The sequence below is a fragment of the Chinchilla lanigera genome, unplaced genomic scaffold (genome assembly GCF_000276665.1).
Source record: "Chinchilla lanigera isolate Chin_1 unplaced genomic scaffold, ChiLan1.0 scaffold00113, whole genome shotgun sequence".
Classification (NCBI taxonomy): Eukaryota; Metazoa; Chordata; class Mammalia; order Rodentia; family Chinchillidae; genus Chinchilla; species Chinchilla lanigera.
The window spans coordinates 2,139,834-2,161,432 of NW_004955514.1; the positions used below are offsets into that span (position 1 = coordinate 2,139,834).

At 65.3% G+C, this 21,599-nt stretch overlaps 2 protein-coding genes across 3 annotated transcripts in view; both read left to right on the forward strand.

Annotated features, from left to right (window-relative positions):
• Rgs12 (regulator of G-protein signaling 12) overlaps nt 1-14,581 on the forward strand; it is a gene marked incomplete in the record, with an annotated part of 72,840 nt that extends 58,259 nt beyond the window's left edge. The window contains 9 exon segments of the mRNA XM_013506795.1: nt 979-1,055; nt 2,401-2,595; nt 2,924-2,997; nt 3,423-3,549; nt 4,878-4,974; nt 6,492-6,571; nt 6,929-7,082; nt 8,283-8,807; nt 14,156-14,581. Of these exon segments, the coding sequence (XP_013362249.1) occupies nt 979-1,055; nt 2,401-2,595; nt 2,924-2,997; nt 3,423-3,549; nt 4,878-4,974; nt 6,492-6,571; nt 6,929-7,082; nt 8,283-8,807; nt 14,156-14,358 (1,532 nt within the window).
• A 1,509-nt stretch (nt 14,582-16,090) lies between these two features.
• Hgfac (HGF activator) lies at nt 16,091-21,469 on the forward strand. 2 transcript variants are annotated; one of them, XM_005408761.2, is made up of 14 exons: nt 16,091-16,262; nt 16,612-16,804; nt 17,021-17,117; nt 17,210-17,289; nt 17,655-17,777; nt 17,875-18,006; nt 18,110-18,220; nt 18,307-18,481; nt 18,584-18,669; nt 18,959-19,214; nt 19,854-19,993; nt 20,104-20,244; nt 20,322-20,470; nt 21,202-21,469. In XM_005408761.2, exons 1-14 carry the CDS (start codon nt 16,155-16,157, stop codon nt 21,382-21,384), a joined length of 1,974 nt encoding a protein of 657 aa, XP_005408818.1. In that variant the 5' UTR covers nt 16,091-16,154; the 3' UTR covers nt 21,385-21,469. The 2 variants fall into 2 exon arrangements, with proteins under 2 accessions (XP_005408818.1, XP_005408819.1); XM_005408762.2 differs by lacking the exon at nt 17,875-18,006 and having other exon boundaries at nt 16,092-16,262.
• The last annotated feature ends 130 nt before the right edge of the window (nt 21,470-21,599 follow it).

Consider the following 21,599-nt stretch of genomic DNA (forward strand, 5'->3'; position numbering starts at 1 on the left):
CGAGGGCAGCAGAGGGGAGAGGCCCAGGCTCAGAGCCTGCAGTCCGACTTCTGCACACACACTGCTTCCAGGCCATCATAAAATGAAACACCCTGAATCCTGTATTTTCAGAGCGCAGGCGGAGGGAGGGTGGGGGGCAGCCTCAGCAGGAGCCCACCCGAGAACAGAGCCTGGGCTCGGTGGGGCTGGGAAGAGGCCTGTGTCCATCCAGTCCTGCACCCGGCAGCCGCAGAGCCGTCTGGAAGGGTGTGTACAATCCTAATGGCTGGATTGCTGATGCCAGACTTTCTAATTCAGCCAGGGCTGGGCCTGACTGTAGCCTGGGGAGCTCCTCCTTGGGGTAGGCCAGCGATTTGGGGAGGCCTCTGACCTCCTGCCCTCCAGCCCTGACAACCCTGGCTGGTGCCACAGCCTGACCGGGAGTTGGGCTGTTTGAAAGGCCTTCTGTGTCTGGTTTCCTACTGCTTAGGCCGCCCAGGCTCACGGTAGACAGCTCAGCACTGTGGCTGCTGCCTCCTGCTGTCAGGGCTTCTGGGGAACAGTCTGTGACATGGGTCCAGTTGAGCAGTGGCAGCTGGCAAGGGCCGCTCCTGTCCCTAGACAGTTCCCTTCAGGCCCTGGTACTGTGCTTGGATACAAGTGGCAGGTGGTGTGGCAGGAAGGCAGCCCGTCCGGCACGTGTGCCCATGCTGTGTCCGTGGAGCCGCTGCCACGTGCCAGGCAGGCCGAAGCCAGGCGGCAGTGGCAGCACAATGTGGCTGAGCCCTGGCCTTGGCCTCTGTGATTAGAAGAATGCGCTTGACTCCACCCTGTGCGGCCAGGTGGGGCCCAGAAGGGCTGCCCCTGTCCTGAGTCCTCTTCTGCCCTTCCTGTGTGCGCAGCGTCAGAGGGCAGAGGGCTGGGAGGCGGGATTTGTGTGTTTCGTGAGGAAGAGAGGCTGTGGCTTTCATTCATCCAAACCTGTCTGTCCCCATGAAGATGCCCTTCCTGCCAATGGAGGCTTGTGCCGCCGCGAGTCTCAGGGCTCTGTGTCCTCTGCAGGGAGCCTGGACCTGGTGAGTCCCCGTCCATCACTTCCCTGTCCCCCCCCCAGTCCCCAAGGGGCAGCACACAGTGCACGTGGCGCAGCCTCGGGCTCCCGGGCAGTGCGGGGAGCTCCAATGCAGAAGGTGCTGCTTGAGGGCCACAAGCAGCCTGGGTTTCTCCTAAATCCTTTTGTTCAGACTTGGTTATTTTAAAGCCCCACTAAGAGCAAATAAAATGCTTGGAAGCCAGGTGCTTTGTCTTGCTGTCATTGTCTGACCATCCCTTGACTCCACCGTCCCAGGGTTGGTACCCGCTAGTGGGGTCTCCCGGGAGCCGGCACCCCCTAGCCCACAGCCGCACCCGCCTGCTCAGAGCGCTCCTGGCCCTGCCCAGTCGTGCCAGGAGCTTGTGGGGCAGCCCTGCCTGGGCACGGGCCTGCTGGTGGTGGTCAGGCGAGGCATGTCCTGTCGCTCAGAGCTTCCGAGCAGCAGTTAGCGTGGATGTTCCTTCTGCACACTTCTGCCTGCTTCCTGGAGCTGCAGGCTGCGCCATGTGCCTGCCAGCTGTTGCTGTCTGATAACCCCAAGCCCAGGGGACCGGAGCAAGGAACACTTGGCCTTGCCCTGTGCCTGGGGGTCAGCGGGGCAGTCCTGCCCGTGTCTCTGGCCCTGGCCTGGCAGCTGGGCCACTGTTCCGTCTAGCCCTGGGGGAGCTGTGGCTGAGCCAGATGTCTGCATCCTCTGTTCGTGCCAGGCCTGTTCCTGTGGTGGACTTGGGGACCAAGAGCCAGCAGAGCAGGGAGACCGCTGGAGGCCTAGGCCGGCTGCTGGCACAAGCCCCTTCGGCCCAAGTCCCAGCGTGTGCACAGCCTAGCCCTCATGGAGCCTCACATGAACAGGGCAGGGAGTAGCCAGGGCCGCTTCTCAGCCGTCACCACCCTGCAGCAAGGGCCCTAAATTATGCTTAGGGGAAATGATGCTGTGCCCAGTTTGCAGCAGAGCGATGTCTGCAGGTCACTGCTGGCAGACGGGACGTGATGCCCTGATGCAGGGGCCTGGGAGGAGAGCAGCCTGGCTTTGGCACGCATGTCTTCGTGGCTTGGAGGCTCCCACACGTGCTCTCTGCCTGCAAGGTGGTGGCCCTGCTCCCAGGCGGGCTGTGCCCCCAGTGCCTGTAGCCTTCTGTGAGGACAGAGACTCAGGGCCATGGCCAGCTGTCTGGGCAGAGAGTGCCACGTCCCGGGGCCCTGGGGCTTGCACTCACATGGAGCTGCGGGGGCACAGGCGGAGTTGTGGTGGAGCCAGGCTGGCTGTGTCTTCCCAGGAGGCATCCGCACCCTGTGACACCACGACTGCCTGTCTCCCTGCCCCACAGCCAGAGGCCTGCAGGACCCTGGTGCCGGAGAAGGACAAGGCTGTCAAGCACTGCTGCATCCACCTCCCGGATGGGACGTCCTGTGTGGTGGCTGTCAAGTCGGGTTTCTCCATCAAAGAGATCCTGTCTGGCCTCTGCGAGCGGCACGGCATCAACGGGGCCGCTGTGGACCTCTTCCTGGTGGGCGGGGATAAGGTACTGGGCCCACCCTGGGTCCCTGGAAGGACAGTGGCCCATCTTGTCCCCACCTGGCATCCCCCCTTGGCTTCCTTAGTGCCCTCACGCCTGGGTACCCTGCTGCTCTCCGACGTGCGCATCGGAGCGGGACGCAGAGCAGGGTTGCGGACAGGGAGATCCTGCGGACGGAGCTGGCACTGGGCTGTCCTGGGATTCGTGGCGGTCTCCTGCATGGCTGTTTTTGAAGCTGCTCTTTCGTTCTGCATAGCTGTGTGCTGGCCGCGCATTGTTCCGCACCCCAGGGGCCACGTGCTCCCCCCCTGACTCTGGTCTCTTTGTTCTGAAGCCTCTGGTGCTGCATCAGGACAGCAGCATCCTGGCATCGAGGGACCTGCGTCTGGAGAAGCGCACGTTGTTTCGGTAAGAGAATGTCGCACACTCCGCACTGATTCCAGACCATTGCACACTGCTGGCCTCTGCTCTTACCTGGGGGTGGGGAGGGAGGCTTGCCAGCGACTCCCAGGCACCTGGTGGAGGGAGTGGGGATGGCAGACAAGGGGCCACCCCTCCTTCCTGCCCCAGAGCGGCCACCCTGCCTTAAGACCACACAGGGAAGTGGGGGGCAACGGCTGCAGTCAGGCTGCCTGCAGCTCTGCCTGTCTGTGCCGACAAGGTCCGCGTCTCCTGCTCCATCCAGCTCTACATGCCAGCCACCCTGGGCACTTGCTCCTGAGGAAGGTGCACCGGCCAGGGACAGGGCCAGGCTGTGCGTGCTTCTGTGCTGTCTGTCCTGGGTCTCCGGACGCCGTGGGTGTGAGGGTCTCTGAATGTGTTCATGCCCCCAGACTGGACCTTGTTCCGATTAACCGCTCCGTGGGACTCAAGGCCAAGCCCACCAAGCCTGTCACGGAGGTGCTGCGGCCAGTGGTGGCCAAGTACGGCCTGGACCTGGGCAGCCTGCTGGTGAGGCTGGTGAGTGGCAGCCTGCTGTGCTTCATGCAGCTGCGTGATCGCGGACGAACGGGGTGTCTGCACCGTCTCTCGTTCTCTGGAAAGGACGGCCACTGGTTTGTAACTTGGTTGTTCTGAGAAGCATTCACATTGGCCATGGGGTTTTGCCCCATAGAAACCAAAACAAGAATCAGCCAGCTCACTCTGGGAGACCAGGAAGGGGTGCCTTGGCCTCCCAGCCTCCTCGCCTTCCAGCCTCAGAAACGCCCCCAGGCGGCTCTTGCACACAGGGCTGCTCCCTTGAGATGTGAATGAGGGGGTGAGGACGGCACTGGGCAGGAGGGCCGCGGGCATTTACCCACCCTGTCCCCTGGGCACAGGTTGGCAGTGGGGGCCAGTGGACAGTGGCCGCGAGGTCCTGTGTGGACTCAGGTGCTGTGGTCGGGGCCCAGCATCTGCCCGACACCTCCTTTGCCTTTATCAGAGCTGTGGGTCCAGGTATTTTTAGGAGTCTCATTTTCTCTGAAAGTGGCCTCAGAATTGCCAAGGAGCTTTGACGTAAGCAAGAGGAATCTTTCCTCTGTTCAATTATTCAGACCCCAGCTCCGAGGGTAACCTGAAGCTGCTTCTCTACTGCAGGCTCCACCCAAGTCCAGAAACCTTCAGGGTGGAGCTGGATCTGGTCTGCATTCAGCTGAGAACTTAAGCAGTCTCTCCACCCCAGTGCCTCAGTGTCCCTGTTTGTAAAATAAAATACAGAAGGGCTGGCCAGGGTTCAGTGAGGGCGGGAAGACCCTGCCCTTCCAAGGGAGCCCTGTGGCCCCTGAGGCTTGGAAGCAGCCTGTGCCTGTCCTTACCACCAGGCCCCATGGACTGCGGCCTGGCCCCTCTGAGCAGCAGTCTGCCCGGAGGTCTGCTCTCCATCGGGACCGGAGTTGGAAATGCCAACCTGCACCCTGGGTATCCCTCTGATGAGTGGCAGTTGTCACGAATAGCAAGGTTCTGCGGAGGACGAGCGCTCAGGTCCCCTCGCCCCGGCTGGCACCAAGGACGCTCTGCCATCTGCCTTGGCTCAGTGTCTGCACTCAGGGATGCCATGAAGTCATAGGCAGTGTTGACTACATGGACCCGCGTCCATACCTGAACGCAGCGTGTCACCTGTATGCAGGTGGTCCCCCTGCAGCCTGAGGCATCTCCAGCCCATGCCAAGAGCCCCCCACCCCCATGAGCCATGAATGGAAAGGGCTTCAGTGCTGTGGGCCAGCCTGGTCAGGCAGCCCTGGCTGCGGGGCCAGCCGTCCAGAAAGTTCCAATTTGGCAGTGTCCTCAGCATATCGCCTCTGCCTTAGAGTGGAGAGAAGGAGCCCCTGGACCTTGGTGCCCCGATATCGAGCCTGGATGGACAGCGGGTCGTCCTAGAGGAGAGGGACCCAACCAGAGGCCGAGGTGAGTGATGGTGTGTCGCCGGCCCCCTTGCCCTGGCCTGCTGCTTGGGTGTGAGGTGGTATTGTCTCATGGCAATACTGTGGGCCTCTGTGAGGGGCCTGGACCCCCACATGCCTTTGACCTTGCCAGCGGCATTTTCACACTGAGCCCGGCCCGCCCCACATGGAGGAGCCCCTGAGCGCATGTTCTTAGCTGCAAGAGGGCGACAGTCTCTGCCTGCTCAACCGCATCCCTGGGCCTTGGGGAGCTTCGTCTGGACAGCCCTAGGAGGCGCCCTCTTCCTGGGGGTGTGAGTAACTCAGGATAGAGGCCTTGCTGGTCCTTCAGCTGCGACCTTGGCCTGGAGCCAGCCCTCTGGGGAAAACAGGCTAGGCCACGAGGACAGTGGTGGGCATGGCCTGCCCGGCAGGAGACGGGGCCGGGCTGTGTGTGGCCTGCTGTGCTGCCCTCAGCTTGGTAGCTAGTGCTCAGGGTGCTTTCCCACCTGTCACATTGCTGCGACAGCCCTGTCCTTGGGTGCTCACAGCCCTGCCCAGCCCTGTGCTTCCCCAGTGCCTCAGGAACCTGCACCCTCTCCAGGGGCTGCTGCTGTGGGTGGGCCCCCACGTGGCCCAGCGCTAGGAGGCGCCCTCTTCCTGCGGGTCTGAATAACTCAGGATAGAGGCCTTGCTGGTCTTGCAGCTGCGACTCAGACCCCCAGGGGGAGGACGCGGGTCCATGTAGTCAACGCTGCCTATGACTTCAGGGCAAGGGGGCCGGACTGCAGGTGGAGGGTCTTCAGGGCGAGGCTGATGTGGCTGGAGTGGGCCACCACAGCTGCTCCAGGCAGCCTTTCCTCTCAAGCCAGGCCTGGGGAGTCTTGAGGTCCCCTTCTGAGGTGAGCCACACACAGGCGTGGGCACCTGTCCCATCCCAGTGATGGGGTGGAAGTGGGCACTGTACCCTACCCCTGCCCACAGAAGGAGGACCTTTTCCTACATCGCACTTGTGCCTGGCGCTAGTGACGCCGGGTGAGAGCTGCGTGTGCAGCCCCGTGGCCGCCTTCCCTGCCAGAGCGCCTGCAGCTCCCCTAGGGCCCAGCAGGCTCGGCCCGAATGTCCGTGGGCAGTGCATCCTCCGGTGCTCACACAGGAGCCGTGCTGTGGCTCTGGGCAGCTGGGGCTGGGGAGTGCCCGTTAGACTCTCCCCGAGGCCAGCCTGCCGCCTGCCATGCGGTGCTGGGCTCGCAGAGTCTCTGTTCCAGAACAGGCGGGCCACATAGCCACTGAAATGAGGTTTCCACACTGTTCGTCTGAATGCGCCCAGCTAACCTCACAGAGCAGTGGAGCCCCTGCACCCTCAGCTGGCAGACAGTGGGCAGGGCCCTGTGATGTTTCAGGTGTTGGCTGGCGCAGGCACCTCACAACAGGGAGGGCGAATACCAGTGGCTCCTCGCAACTCTACCCTCGGAGACAGGAGAGACGATGACTGGAACCGTGAGACAGCTTCTGGGTCCCAGCTCACCCTGTTGTGTTTAGCACCCACAGATAAGCAGAAGGGCACCCCGGCCAAGCCCAGTGCAGCTGCCAGCTCCCGCCCCAGAGACCGCTCAGCCACGGTAATCCCGCACGCCTGTCCCCGTCCCTCTCAGCCCCTCCCAGCGCACCCCTCCCCCCGGGGCAGGCCAGGGCCCTCTGCTCCCTCAGGAGCCTGCTTGTCGCCCTTTGCTGGCACGGGCGCCTGCCCCGTGCTTCCCCAAGGCCCGTGAGCCATGCGCGGTGTGCCCCAGCCGCGTCGTCCTGTGGGGGTGGCCCGGCCGCCGGCGCGGTTCTGTCACGTGTTATTGCAGTTGGTTTCCTCAGTGCCCTCAAATCCTGTGCCCGTGTGCTCTGTGTCTTGCGGAGCCTTTCTCTCTGTGACTACTGCATTGTGTGTTGTCATGTGTGAGTAGAACTCTGGCTTTCCTTTAATGCAGGGAGAGGAAAGAACACTAGGCAAGTCTAATTCTATTAAAATAAAAGGAGAAAATGGAAAAAATGCTAGGGATCCCCGGCTTTCAAAGAGAGAAGAATCTATTGCAAAGATTGGGAAAAAAAAATATCAGAAAATTAATTTGGACGAAGCAGAGGGTATGTGTACTTTTTAAAACTTCCACATTTTTTAGTCACTGCACTACCGGTTTCCACTCTGCCCTGTCCACAGCCGCAGCCCCTGGCATCCCGAGGCTCTGGTGTAACTTTACCAAAAGTTTGAGCCTGGAGCCCTGGGGACCTGCAGCCCAGCCTCACTCAGCCTGTGTCCCACCTACAGCCCAACCTGCCCTGAGCTGGGGCCAGTGTGGGGGCAGCGGTCAGCATCAGGGTGCCACATTGCAGGGGCCCCACCGGGCAGAAGAGAGGAAAGCGGCGTCCCAGGCTGGCAGGGCCGTGGGTGTGCCGACCTCTGCTTGCCGTCAGAGGCCAAGGCCTTTGCCCGCTGCACCAGGGCCTCCAGGAGAGCTGCAGGGCGCCAGAGACTGCAGGGGCGGGGGGCGTCCCTTGTGGGATCTGCTTGCATGAGCTTGTAAGTGGGGGAGGGTGTCAGCACAAGCAGCTGCGACTCACAGTGGCTGAGCCGTGGTTCAGGGAGCCCCGGCCAGGCTGTGCCCTTGGACACGTGTTTCTGAGGGTGATGGAGATGGGGGCAGTCTTGGACTCTGTGTGGTTAATTTCATTAGCGAGTATAACGCAGCTGCTAGAGACACTGTGCTCAGGAGCCTACGCGCAAGTGGGGAACTTGAGTCATAGCCCCAGGCCAGTGGAGAGAGACGGGTGCTGTAGGGCCAGGGGTGAAGCCAGGCTGCACACAGCCCTCTGGGGGGACCACAGAGGCAGGCCGATGTGAGCCCAGGCAGATGTCTGGCCCCTGGTTTCAGGGCTGTGGCTCTGGCGCCCTCATCTGGCCATCACTTCTACCTGGTCCTCAGAGGGGGTCCATGCTCCGGCATGAAGGGGCCAAGTGGTCACAACCGCCCCCGGGCCCAGCAGCACCCCGCCAGGCACCACGCATACGCCACCTGCAGGCAGGGGCTTCGCGCTTCCAGGTCTGGACTTCGCAGTGTGGCTGAGGGCAGTGTGGAGCCAGCTTTTCCCAAAAGGACAGTTGTGCAGAAGCGGGTGGAGGGGCGGGATGGCACAGACGGGCTCGGCCGCCCCGGCCCCGCGCTGGGCTGTAGCCGTAGCTCAGTACAGTGACACCCAGGCAAGTGCTTGCTGGATGAGCACCCTGCTGTGACGCGCATCCACACGACTCTCTCTGAAGCATGCTTCATGTGGGTTTTCTTCCAATAGAGTTTTTTGAGCTCATTTCCAAAGCTCAGAGCAGCAGAGCCGATGACCAGCGTGGGCTGCTGAGGAAGGAGGATCTGGTGTTGCCCGAGTTTCTTCGCTTGCCTCCTGGCTCCACGGAACTCGCCCTCTGCGCCCTGGCCCCGGCCAAGGGCTTTAGCAAGAGACCCGAGACAACAGGCCACGGCAGGGAGAAGGCCTCCCCACCCAGCGACAGCTCGGCCACCAGCCCCGGCTCGGCCCAGAGCTCCGGCTCGGCCCAGAGCCCCTGTTCGGCCCAGAGCCCTGGCTCGGTGCACAGCCTTCCTGGGCCTCCCGGGGCCACCCCGCCCGGGCAGAAGGTGCAGGAGGGCACCACACAGGTCTGGAGGAGGCAGTCTCGGGAAGTCGAGGCCGGGGGCATCCAGACGGAGGACGAGTCCGGGGCTGACCTGACCCTGGTGGGGGAGGGGGACATCAGCAGCCCCAACAGCACGTTGCTGCCGCCGCCCCCGAGTCCCCAGGATGCGCTGGGACCTCCGAGAGCAGGTACCTCCAGGTTCTGACCCTGCATCCCTGGCCCTGTCCTGCCCACTGCCCGCAGTGTGGGTGCTCAGTGTCCAGGGAGGGCACAGCCGTGGTGAGCGGCCTCTGACTGGCACCTTCCCTCTGACGACGCCCTCTGGGGGACGCTGCCTCCTCTGTGCCGAGTGACGGCCAGTGTCTTCTCCGGAAGCAGGGGCTCAGTGGCAGCCGGGGCTCCCCAGGGTGGATCCTCGAAGGGCTCAGGCAGAGAGACCCATGTGGCGTGGCTCCTGCACGCCTGCCCAGGACCTGGGAGGCAGGGGTTCAGTGGGCGCCCCAGTGTGGTCTGGATTCCTGAAAGCGTGGCTGTTACTTAAACCTGCAGAGCTGGTGTCTTTAGTGTTTTAGTCTCAAGATGGCAGAAACATAGTATTTGTCTTGAGCAAGTCAGCTCAGCCCTTGTAGCCTATGTGGGGCTGCGGCTTACTGACGCAACCCCCACGTGCCCCCTGTGCGCATTCAGCAGGCACTCCCACCTCAGCGCCCCCTGCCCTTAGCACAGCCGGCATTGGGAGTGAAGCCACGACATTCGGTGTGTGTGGCGGTAGGCAGCATGGCCAGGCAGCAGTGCTCCTGGCAGCCGCGCTGTGGGTGGGCAAGGCCCTCGCACCTGTGCTGGCCGAGAGGGTCTGGAGTCCCAGCGCTCATGGCTACGGGCTGCCCTCGGGGAGGCGGGCACCTTTCAGCACAGGCTTCCGAGAGCATGCAGGGTGGGGCACCCACACCCAGTGTCTGGGCCGCGACCTGCTGTTGGGGTGACGGCAGGAGTCCCCTCCCCCACTGGGTCAGGTTGCCCAGGACGCCCCAGCACTGGGTCTGGTGGGACCTCGGCGGGCAGGGAGGCCATTCCCAATGCATGTTCCCTGTATCTGCACACGTCGGGCTCTGGCAGGCACGGCTATGGGCAGCGGGCAGCAGCTCTTGTGGCCACGCCGTCCTCTGTGCCTGTGTAGACGCCTGCATGTGGTTTCCACCTCTGTCCTCCATCTGTTCTTTCACCGTAATAAACTCTCACCTTTCACTGGACTGCTTCAAACTCTTTTCTTCTTCATTTGCAAATGTGTTTCTGCTTTTTGGAAAACTACAGTTTTACTTTCTGGATCTGGAGGAAGTAGTACATACTTGGAGGACATTAAATGGGTTTACTTTAATATAGTGGCTTTAAAAAATATTTCATTCATTCAGTGCACCAAATTCTCACACCCTCATGTGTGTGCCAGAGGCAGCAAGGTGACAGGGAAGGAGCAGCCATCCTGTGCCCGTCCTGCCCCGGCCCAGTCCCCAGGAGCGGTGAACACAGCTCAGGCCGGGCTCCTCCACCCGGAGCCTGCGGCCCTGGCTCTTCGCCTGGGCCCCTCGGCAGCGTGAGAGGTGGGGGAGCCCAGGGCCTCTGACGTCATCCTCAGCCCCCAGCGGAGCTAGGCGCTGGCGCAGAGCCCTTCTCCCACCTCCTCCCAGCCACGCGTCCCAGCCACGTGTCTCACTGCGTCTGGGGCGGCCAGACCGCGCGGTACCTGCACAGGGGCAGCGCTCCCACCAGGGCTGTGGCTGTGGCAGGAGCGGGCACATGGGTAGCAGTGGCGGAACGAGAGGGTGCGGCTGACCCTTGGACCTGGGGCTCTGTCAGGAGGCGGCGGTGACACGGGAGGGCTTTGCTGTAGTCCTAAGCCCGGGCCTGGCGTCCTGCGGGCCTCCTGGAGGCGCTGGCACCCTGCAGCCCTCTCAGCACCCCAGTGAGTGCTCGAGAGTCTGGCTCTTGAGGGTCCCTTGCTGCAGGCGCCTGCCGTGCTGGGCCGTCGGGCCATCTGTCTGGCCATCTGACCTACTGTCTGTCTGTAAACACCCTTGCTGCGCCCTTGGTGTCGGTGATTCTCTTGTGCCCTGACGCCACTCCTGGGGTTTAGAAGGCGGAAGGCAGCACCCTCTAGCTACTCGCCTCACTCTGACGGCTGCCCTGAAACACTTCTCCGTGACACCGTGGCCACCGCTGCCCCAGCATCCTGGGAGGGAAACACCATGGAGATGTGGCAGGTCCCCTTGCCATGGCCTTGGGCCAGGCCGCCTGTGAGGGAGCCAGCTGGCTGGGGGACAAGATCCTCCTGAGGCCTGGACATGGGGCGAATCTTCCCATCCGCCAGAGGCTGCCAGACGATGCACTGGGACAGAGATGCCCAGTGAAAGCCGGGCCAGAACCCTTCCTCAGGGCCCCGGGCCTCAGGCGGACGTGTGCTCTGTGCATGCATCTCTGGCATATTTTATGTGTTTGTGTCTTGACACGAATAGCCAAGTCTCCTTGTGGTGGGGAAAAGCCCCCTGTGTCTCCCTGTCTGTGAGCCCGTGACCCTGGGCAGGTGTCTGAGGCCCTGGCCGGAAGTGGTCTTCTGGATTTCACGAAGGACAGAGGCGTCCCCAGGGCAAGGACCTGGGCCAGTCCCCCAGGACAGTGTCCCACCTGGGTGAGTCTGTGGCCTCCTTCCCAGCCTTCAGTTTCGCCCTGTGGCTGGGGGGTCCCCCGAAAGTGGGATGCACCTGTGCCTGAGACCCCTGTGCCCTTGTGGCCTGGCCCCAGCCCTGGCAGAACTGTGCTCACCCCTCCAGGGCCTGGCCCCCCACAAGGCCCCTGGAGGCCAGGCCAGGGCCCTGGCTGAGGAGCAGCTGCTGAGGGGCCGTGGCCAGGCTGAGCTCCCCAGCTCGGAGGCCTCGTGCCCCTGAGTCTTGGTGCCAGAGTCCCCAGGGGGCATGTCAGACCCTAGAGCGGCCCTGCGGAGACCGTCCCCACTCCTGGTCAGCCCAGGGCCGAAGGCCTGGAATGAGGTTGGGGTACCCAGACCGGTGTCCACAGTGTGTGAGCAGTTCTGGGAGCCCGCCCAGTCCCCCCCCCCCGTGTACCCTTCCCACCCTGCCACCCAAGTGTCCCACCGACTGAGCCAGGGGCGCCGCAGCCGAGCTGCTGAGCGGGCAGAGCCTCCCAGAGCACAGCCTGTGCTGGGCCTCAGCCTGCAGCTGCGCCAAGTGGACCTCGGCCCTGCCCCCACCCTGCAGATGCCTGGCCCCTCACCCTCCTCTGCCCTCCCTCCTGTGTCCTGACCAGGTCTAAGGTGGCAGCCACAGGGTGCCCTACCCCACCCTGGCCCCTTGGCACCCACAGCCCCTGCCCGGCCTGCCAGCGTGCCATCTTGCTCGGCGTTACCTCCTGCCTCCATGGTGCCTGTCCTGGGTTCTAGTCACCCTGCCACTGTGTGAGGACCTTTGACCCACCCCACCCCTCCTGAGCGGGGCCCTGTGGGAAGGGGGCTGTGACCTCAGGGTGCCCAGCAGGAGGGGCTGGCCAGCAAGAGGGACTCGGGCAGGAGGAGCCCGAAGAGCTGTGGGCCTCTGTGAAAGGCTGGGGCAGGGTGGCAGGGTCCTGGGCTCCGTGCCTGCCCCAAGCCCTCCCAGCACTCGCTGGTTCGAGGTCCCTGGCTCCGCCAAGGACAGGGCGGGGCCAGGCCACGCAGGTGATGGGAGCACAGGGCAGAGTTCAGGAGGGGGCTGGTCCCGGTGAGGCCAGGGGCAGAGGGATGAGCGGCGGCTGGACCCCCGGACAGCTGTGTCCTGCAGGGCCAGACCTGTGCTGCTTAGGGTCCCCATGAGCCTGGGGCCTTGAGGATGGGCGAGGGCTGGGGTGGAGCTGCGCTGACCCAGTTCCAGCCAGGAGCAGAACCTCTGAGCGCCTGGTGGGCAGGAGGACCTGCCAGAGCGGGCCAGGCAGGAGCAGGCATAGCGCTTGGGATGGGCCAGCAGGGGCTGGGAGCTGGGCAGGGGCACTGGGTGGGCCCTGAGTGCAGGGCCCCCACTGTTATCGTGCTGTTGAGTGAGACTGCTGGGCAGGCAGGGGGCCTGGGCTGTGGCCACTGTCCCTGCGACACCCCCAGCACTGTCCCTGCACCCTCACCGTCCGGAGGACCTGGGCTGTCTGGGACTGAGAGGGCACTCCTAAGCTGGGAGCGGTGGGGGCAGCCTGAGAGGGCACTGGGCTGATCTCCCTGTCCACTGCTTGGTCATCTCCAGCCCCTGACACATAGGCCAGGCAGGGACAAGACCGGGTCCCGGCAGGCCCTCAAAATGTTTGCTGAGGGACTAGAGGTCCAACCGGGCAGAGTGTCCGGCCCAGATGCTGTGCAGGAAGAGGCCAGGCCAGACCTTTGCCCCGCCCCCTCCCCCAGCAGGGTCTGTGTCCGTCCGCAAGGCCTTGTGGAAGCCCATTCTGGAAGTTCGAGGCTGGGGTGTGACGGGGTGTGTGGGGTCGGGGGCTTGGGGACTAGAAGCTGGAAAAACAGGCCAGGGTGGAGGGTGGAGTGGGACCCCTGTCCCTGCTCCTGGGCCTATCCCCTGGGGCTCCTGCTGGGCTGACCCTGTCTTCTGTGGCTCTGAGAGGACAGAAGGTCCCTGATCCCCACTCCACAGAGGGGACACAAGTGGCCCAGCAGGGAACTTCCTGGGCCCTGCCCCACCTGCAGGTCACCCCACCAGGCCCGGGTGGACAGGTCTGCCCTCCAGGGGCCCAGGCATGGCAGCTGGATGCGGTGGACACAGGAGACGGGCAGCTTGGGCACGCCAGGGGAGGGACGCGACAGGGCTGGCGGGCAGATGCGGCGCCCGGGCTCTCTGAGGGAAAGATGGCCCCAGGCAGCCAGGCAGGGGGAGGCCAGAGTGGGCGGGACTGGCCGGGCCACTGGTGGCTCCCAGGAGGAATTATCGTCACCCTGGGGGGCAGGGAGGGTGGGGGGCCCAGCAGGGGGCCCGATCTGTCCCTGAGCTGCAGTAGGGTGCTGAGTGAGGTGAGGAGGGGCCTGGGCCTGCTGCACCCCGGCCCCTCCACCCTCTGCCTTGAGCCAGAGCCCTGATGTCCCCCGGGTCACCCAGACCTGCCCGCTGCACTGCAGCCTGGGGACAGTTCCACACGCTCGGCCAACCGAGCCCCAGGGTCCCTGGGTGGAGTGGCCTCTCCCGAGGCTGGAGAGACCCCCAAGACCAGGAGGTGCAGGGGTTGGAGAGGCCTGTGGCAGGCGTGGGACTGTGGCCCAGGCCTGCGTGGATCCCCTCACACCCTGCCACGGCAGCCTTGCCCTTGCCGGCCCTGGCCTCTGCGGCCTTGCCGCCTGGCACCGTGTGGGGCAGCTCACGCTTGTGAGGCCGCTGGTGCGTGGCTGCTTTGCGTGGGTGTCCGTGGCCCCGGGCTGGCTACCTCCGATGCAGTGGGGGTTCCAGGGCTGGGTTCTGGATGTCAGGGCGGGGCCGGTGCGTAACAGCCTCTCTCCCCCCTGTGACAGGAGGCAGGGCCCGCGGCAGCCAAGGCCTCCCGGTGAACAGAATCTTCGACGTGGACCTCGTTGCTGGTGCGGCACCCGGGGTGTGGCCAGGCCCCGGGAGGGCGAGGCCCGTGGGGGCCCCCGTGTCAGACCGCCCAGGCCAGAACCCCAGCCCTGGGGAGCCCAAGGCCAAGTCGAGCACCCACCATGCCACTTTCGTCTGATGCGGTCCTCCTGCCTGGCACACACCTCAGATGGATTCCGGTGGGCTTGTCTTGCCTCAGCTTTGCCGGCTGAGCCCCTGGGGCCTGGAGGGGACACGAGGGGGCCACAGCCTCGGGGGTCACAGACAGGATGAACAGGTGGACGAACAGGTGCCCTTGTCCTCTGCTAGCCCCGCACTGCCCCTGGGCACCCAGATGCCACTCAATAAAGTCTTCGAGGACACCTGTGTGGGCCTCATGCTGAGAGCTGGGATGCGGGCTGGTCACTCCAGGAGGGGGCCTTGGTCAGCCGTGCGCCTGGGCTCAGGGGCCTGCCAGGCCCGCCGGCCTCCCCCGGCACCGTCCTCATTCACAGGCCGCCCACGGCTCCTCTCCGGGGCCCTGGTGAGGCGGGTGGGCCAGGAGCTGTGCCCATGGGGCTGTGGACTCGGCATGGGAGTCCTGTGGCACGTGGGGACCCTCTGATCACCATGCTGTTGTCCCCCTGCCCTTGGCTTCATTTACAGGGTGGCCTGCCCAGCCTGGCTAGGCAAGAACCCGGTGGCACAGTAGGCCGGGGATGTGCGCTGGGCCTGGGCAGAGGCCTGGAGGCGCAGTGAGGCGGTTACTACTGGGAGCGGGAGCCCTGTGGAGGGCGCAGTGGGCCCAGTCACCGGGCACAGCCCAGCGCCAAGCAGCAGGGCCTGAGGCCAGCAAGGCTGCGGTGCTTCCACTCTGGGTGGGCAGGCATCAGGGAGACAGGAGCCCACTGTGTGCTAAACTCACACCAAATACCCACCGCCCCAGCACTGCAGTCCCCCAGCACCGCAGTCCCCCAGCACCGCGGTCCCCCAGCACCGCAGTCCCCCAGCACCGCAGTCCCCCAGCACCGCAGTCCCCCCAGCACCGCAGTCCCCCAGCACCGCAGTCCCCCAGCACCGCAGTCCCCCCAGCACCGCAGTCCCCCCAGCACCGCAGTCCCCCAGCACTGCAATCCCCCAGCACTGCAGTCCCCCAGCACCGCAGTCCCCCAGCACCGCAGCACCCCCACCACCTACTGTGCCTAGCTGGGTGCTCGCTCAGGGTCTGCTGTCCACACCTTTGCACAGAGGGAAGTGGAGATCCAGAGAGGGGTTTGGTTACCCAGTAGGATGACTTTGTGCCAAGCTGATGCCCAGCCAAGCTGGGGGCTGAGTCCTCTCCCGCTGTGCCCATGGGGCTGTGGACTCGGCATGGGAGTCCTGCAGCCCCCTGGGGTTCCCAGGGGTTCCTGAGACAGCTGTGTCCCAACCCCAAGTCAGGCACAGTGGGGGTTACTGCTGTCCGCGTCTCCAGTGGGTCATCCAGCCTGCAGCAATCGATGCCTACGGGTGGGGAGGGGAGAGAGAGGGCGGCTGGGGCCCAGGACACGCAGAGGGGGGCAGGGAACCGGGAGGCAGCAGAGGGTCCGTCCTGGCTGTTACGACAGCGCACAGCTGCCCTCGCTGTGCCCCGCACCCCACCTCACATCAGGGTCCCCCCTCTGAATGCATGGTGACAGGCTCACAGACAGACCCGCCAGGCCTGTGGCCAAGCAGGGATAGCGCTGAGCGGGGACCCAGGCCCCAGCTGTCTGTGTCGGCCTGGAAGATGCTCCCGGTGGGGGTCTGGGGTGGCGTCGGGTACAGGACCATTGCCTGGGCAGCAGGGACAAAGTGCGGGTGTCGAGCTGCTGGGTTAATCATTGCCCTGTGCCTGGCCTTGACCCTCCCTCCCTGGCTGCCCCGCCTCCAGCTCCCCACTGCCCTGGGAGCCCACGCCGGCTGGCCGGAGGAGCCATGGGGCGCTGGGCTCGGGTCCCTGGTCCCTGCCCCCCACTGGGGCTGTATCCCCTCCTGTTGCTTCTGCTGCTGCTGCCTTGGGAAGCCCAGCCCCAGGCTGGCGAGGTGAGACTGCTCCCCACTCAGTCTGCCCACATGGGCTCCTAGGCTGGGGCCAGCGGCAGGGCCTCTGGGACATGGTGGCAGGGATGAGAGTGGTGCTGGGCTGACCCGGCTGGGCCCCTCCTGGGGGTTGTGGGCCCGGATGTTTGAATAGCTAGGGGTCTTGTGGGACCCCAGCTGGTCCCACCTACCCCAGAACTGACCCAGGGTCCAGCCAGCCCTGAGCTTCAGGCGGAGGACAGGGCCTGCAGAGGCCCCGGGCATCCAGAGGCAGGGTCCCAGTACCACACCCAGGGTCTGAGAGTGCAGGCACCGTCCCAAGTGACCCCATCGCCACCCCTTCGGCACCTAGAACTACACGGAGCCCCCAGGACCTAATGCCACAGCTACCCGGGGAGCCCCTTTGATCCCTGTGACCTCGGTGACACCCAAGACCCCAACCAGGAGCCCTCCAGAGGCAGAGGTGGGAGCAGAGGGACCCCAAGGTGGGGAGCAGCCCAACCCAGGCATGGCGACTCCCTCAAACAGCGTCCCTGAGGGTCAAGGTGGGTCGGGGTTCGGGCACGTCGTGCACACACTGGTGAGCGGCTTGGGGGAGCATGGGTGGCCTTGGGGTTCCCAGCCCATGGGGGACAAGCTGGGGTGCACCGTGGGAATCAGGGAGCCTGACAGGGCAGGGTAGTGTGGGGGTCGGGGTGCCCGTGGAGGCTGGGGTGGGTTATGCGCAGAAGTCCCCGACCCTCCTCTGCTCTCCTCCGCAGTGCTCACGGAGGCTGGGCAGCCCTGCAGGTTCCCATTCCGCTATGGTGGCCGCATGCTGCACACCTGCACCCTGGAGGGTAGTGCCCACAGGAAGTGGTGGGTCGTGGGGGAGCCCTAGCAGGTGGACAGAGCGGCTGGAGCACTCTGGGGTCATGACCAGGCCCCCATCACCCCTGCATTGTCCCCAGGTGTGCGACAACTCACAACTACGACCGGGACAGGGCCTGGGGCTACTGTGTGGAGACTGCCCTGCCATCACAGGGCCCAGGTGGGTACAGGTGGGGCAGCCTGAGCCCTGAGATTGGAGGGGCAGGGTGGGGTCGCAGTGCTGAGTGGGTGGAGAGCACGGGAAGACAGTGCTGGCCTGGGGCAGGGGTCCCACCCGGAGTGGCAGAAAGGCCAATTCATCCTGCTGCTGGCCGCCGAGGGCCCTGTCCTCTCCTGGCCTCCTGGTGGCCACAGCCATTGGCGGGGCCACAGCGCCCTCTGGTGGTGCATCCCGGCCCCGCGGCCAGCAAGGCCTGCTTGAGACCGTGTGCGTGGGGCTGTAGCGCACATGTGAGGCAGCTTAGGGGTGGAGGTCCCCGAGGAGGCCCCTGGGAGCCCTGAAGACTCCTGCTCCCCTGTCCCTAGCTGCCCTGGACCCCTGTGCCTCTGGCCCCTGCCTCAATGGCGGCACCTGCTCTAGCACCCAGGACCCCACATCCTACCACTGCACCTGCTCCGCAGCCTTCACAGACAGGGACTGCGGCACGGGTGAGGGGCCTGGGGACCTTGAGGGTCACAGGAGGAGAGTGGGCGGGACCTGCGGGGCGGCGGGGTGCAGCGGTGGGGCTCACTGCGGGACTCCCAGCGAAGTGCTTCGACGAGGGCCGCCAAGAGTACCTGGAGCCGGGTGACCGCTGGGCCCGCGTGCACCAGGGCCGGGTGGAGCAGTGCGGCTGCGCAGGGGGCCAGGCGCGGTGCAGAGGCGCCCCTCACACAGGTACACATTGCCACGCCAGCCTGGGGGTGCGTGGGCAGCAGGGGATGCCTTGGCAGATCAGAGGGACCCCCGAGGCCCAGGCCTAGCTACTGAGCCTTCCCAGCATGCCTGAGCAGCCCGTGCCTGAATGGGGGCACCTGCCACCTCATCACGGGCACCGGGACCAGCGTCTGTGCCTGCCCACCGGGCTACGCCGGGCGGCTTTGCAATATCGGTGAGCTACACACAGGCCTGGCAGCTGGGGGCGTGCGAGGGCAGAGCCCCGCTAACCATGGCCTCACACCCACCCCACCACCGCAGTGCCCTCCGAGCGCTGCTTCGTGGGCAACGGCACCGAGTACCGCGGTGTGGCCAGCACGGCGGCCTCGGGCCTGGGCTGCTTGGCCTGGAACTCCGACCTGCTCTACCAGGAGCTGCACGTGGACTCGGTGGACGCCGCCGCCCTGCTGGGCCTGGGCCCCCACGCCTTCTGCCGGTCAGCACCTGCAGCTCTTGTGGGGCTGGGCGCCTCTGTGCAGAGCCGTGCAGAGGTCACCTGTGCTGTGCTCACACTCCTGTCCTCTCCTCGTCCCTCCAGGAACCCAGACAAGGACGAGCGGCCCTGGTGCTACGTGCTGAAGGACCACGCGCTCTCCTGGGAGTACTGCCGCCTGGCAGCCTGCGGTGGGGGCTCGGGACACAGCCCAGTGGGGTGGGGGGCACTGGTGGTGCCTTGGGGTTGGGCCAGGGCAGGCAGCCCCCCACATCCTGCCCAGGGACCCCAAGGCCCTCCACTGGTCTCAGACCGGCCCTACGTACCGGCCACCCTGGCCTCACAGAGCCTCAAGTCAGTGTTCTGCTCTCCCAGCCACAGAAAGGAAATTCAGGCTGGACATGGGCCAGAGAGGCCAGTGGGACCAGACGGAGCCCCACCCTGTGGGCCGGGCAGTGACCCGGTGACCTCTGCCCCCAGAATCCCTGTCTAGATTCCATCCGCCACCCCCTGAGGTCCTGGCCATGCTGCCCGAGGCGGCTCCAGCCCCGCGCCCAACCTGTGGTCGGAGGCACAAGAAAAGGACATTCCTGCGGCCACGCATCGTCGGCGGCTCGTCCTCGCTGCCCGGCTCCCACCCTTGGCTGGCTGCCATCTACATCGGGGACAGCTTCTGCGCCGGGAGCCTCATCCACACCTGCTGGGTGGTGTCCGCTGCCCACTGCTTCTCCAGCAGGTGAACACGCAGCCTGAGCCCAGCCCGGGCGGCCGCCCAGCCTACATCCTGCCACTCACCCCGCTCCGCCATCACGGTGGCCCGGCCTCCGTCACTCTGGGTCGCATCGCGCACTTCCCTTACTCCCTTGACCACATGGGGCTCCCGGGGTCCAGGCGGGCGGGGGTGCTACCTGGGCCAGTGGTCCACCCCAGCCAGAGCCTCGGTACTTGGTGACAGCATGTGTGGGGGCCCCCACCCGTCAGGGCACAGCCAGAGAAATGGGTGCAGCCCGCTCAGTAGGCTCCTAGTCTTTGAGGTTGAGGCCCCCACATCCTGCCCAGAGGCCAGAACCCCGAGGCTCAGACCAGCTGGGTAAGCTGCTCGCCAGCCCCATGCTGTGGTGGGCGAGGGCTCTAGCCAGGAGGGACGGCCCGGAAGCTGCTCCCCATTCTCTGTCCCCTGCTCCCGCTCTGTCCCGCTGGGCTCAGGCCCTGTCCTGCAGAGTAAAACTGCGGCGTCGATGGGGGCAGAGGGGCAGCTGGGGGCCGGCTCTGTGCCCTGCAGCAGTGGGGGCGGCCACGGCTGGCTTGGGGAGGGCTGGCCAGGGGCCCGAGGGGGGCGCTGGGTCCCTGTGCTCCCGCCAGCCCTGCCGTGCAGCCCCCCCAGAGGCAGCGTCTCAGTGGTGCTGGGCCAGCACATCTTCAACCGCACAACGGATGTGACGCAGACATTCGCCATCGAGAAATACATCCCCTACCCGCTGTACTCGGTGTTCAACCCCAGCGACCACGACCTGGGTGAGCTGGGGCTCCACGAGGGACAAGGGGTCCAGGGCGGCAGCCAGGACACCCCACATGGGGGGATCCGTCCTGGCCGTGCAGTCCAGTCTGACCTGACCTCGCCCCAGTCCTGATCCGGCTGAGGAAGAAGGGCGACCGCTGTGCCGTGCGCTCCCAGTTTGTGCAGCCCATCTGCCTGCCCGAGCCCGGCAGCTCCTTCCCCGCGGGGCACAAGTGCCAGATCTCAGGCTGGGGCCACATGGACGAGCGTGAGCGGGGGCCAACCTGGGTGGGGGGCGGAGCCCCTCCCCGGGGCTCCCCGGCCTGAGAGAGCCCTGTCCCCCAGAGGTGAGCGGCTACGCCAGCTCCCTGCGGGAGGCGCTGGTCCCCATTGTGGCTGACCACAAGTGCAGTAGCCCAGAGGTGTACGGTGCCGACATCAGCCCCAACATGCTCTGCGCCGGCTACTTCGACTGCAAGTCCGACGCCTGCCAGGTGGGAGGCCAGGCGTGCCACGCCAGGAGGCGTGCGGGTGTCTCCAGCGCCCAGATGGGGAGACTGAGGCCAAGAGATAGGCACAGAGAGGTCACACAGATAAAGCCCGTGTCCCGCCTCCAGTAAGAGCCACACGGCAGCTGGCCTGGAAGGCCACACCTCTGGGCCTGGATTCCTCTCAGTCAGTCAGTCGCTCAGTCCATTGATTAGTCAATGCCAGGGCTGCACACCACACAGCAACACAGAAGGGCCGCTTTATGCCTCACTTTATGGGGGGGGGAACTGAGTCCCAGAGAGGTCAGGTCTCTCTTCCAAGATGGCACAGCTCTGATGGGGTCAGTGGGTGGGGCCTGGCTGCACCCTGTGTGCTTGGGCAGGAAGGGGTGGCATGGAGGGGGTGCGTACCTGGGTCTGAGAGAGGCCGGGCTGTTCAGCAGCCAGGAGGGTGAGGCAAGAAGCGGCCCAGCCTGTGCTGGGGCGCAGTGTGGCGATGTGGCCCCTGGGGGTCACACGAGCGGCTGCAGAGGGTCCAAGCTGAGGAGCGTGCTTGGCCATGGGGTGAGAGCCAGCTGGGGTGCAGGCGGAGAGCAGGGTCAGAGGTGCTGGACACTCGCTGTCAGTGAAACACTGTCTCGTGCTGTCCGAAAATCATCCCTGAGAGTCCCCTGTCCCAGTGCCCGGAGCACAGCCGGGCTGGGGAAAGCTGGCCCTGAGCCCTGTCTCTGCCCCAGGGGGACTCAGGCGGGCCCCTGGCCTGCGAGAAGAACGGGGTGGCCTACCTGTACGGCATCATCAGCTGGGGCGACGGCTGCGGGCGGCTCAACAAGCCGGGCGTCTACACCCGCGTGGCCAACTACGTGGACTGGATCAGCGACCGGATACGGCCCGCCAAGCGGCCCCTGCCCCCCTCGTAGGCGCTGGGCAGGGGTGTCCTGCCCTCTCACAATTGCTTGCCTTGAGGACAATAAAGACGGTCGGAGACCCGACCATGCTGTTGTGTCCTGCCTGAGCTCCTCCGTTAGATGGAGGCCTGTGGCCCCGCAAAGCTTCCAGCCCCAAGGCCCAGGGCTCAGGCAGCGGACGGAGGCCAGGCACCTCCAGGGCCACCCAGGCAGGTAGCGGCGGGGTC

Bases quoted from the DNA above. Each gene is read 5' to 3' on its own strand.
- Hgfac (XM_005408761.2), top strand. From the start codon at position 16,155: ATGGGGCGCTGGGCTCGGGTCCCTGGTCCCTGCCCCCCACTGGGGCTG. The intron at 17,118-17,209 runs GTGGGTCGTGGG...CATTGTCCCCAG, and splicing joins GGTAGTGCCCACAGGAAGTG to GTGTGCGACAACTCACAACT. The intron at 18,007-18,109 runs GTACACATTGCC...GAGCCTTCCCAG, and splicing joins CAGAGGCGCCCCTCACACAG to CATGCCTGAGCAGCCCGTGC.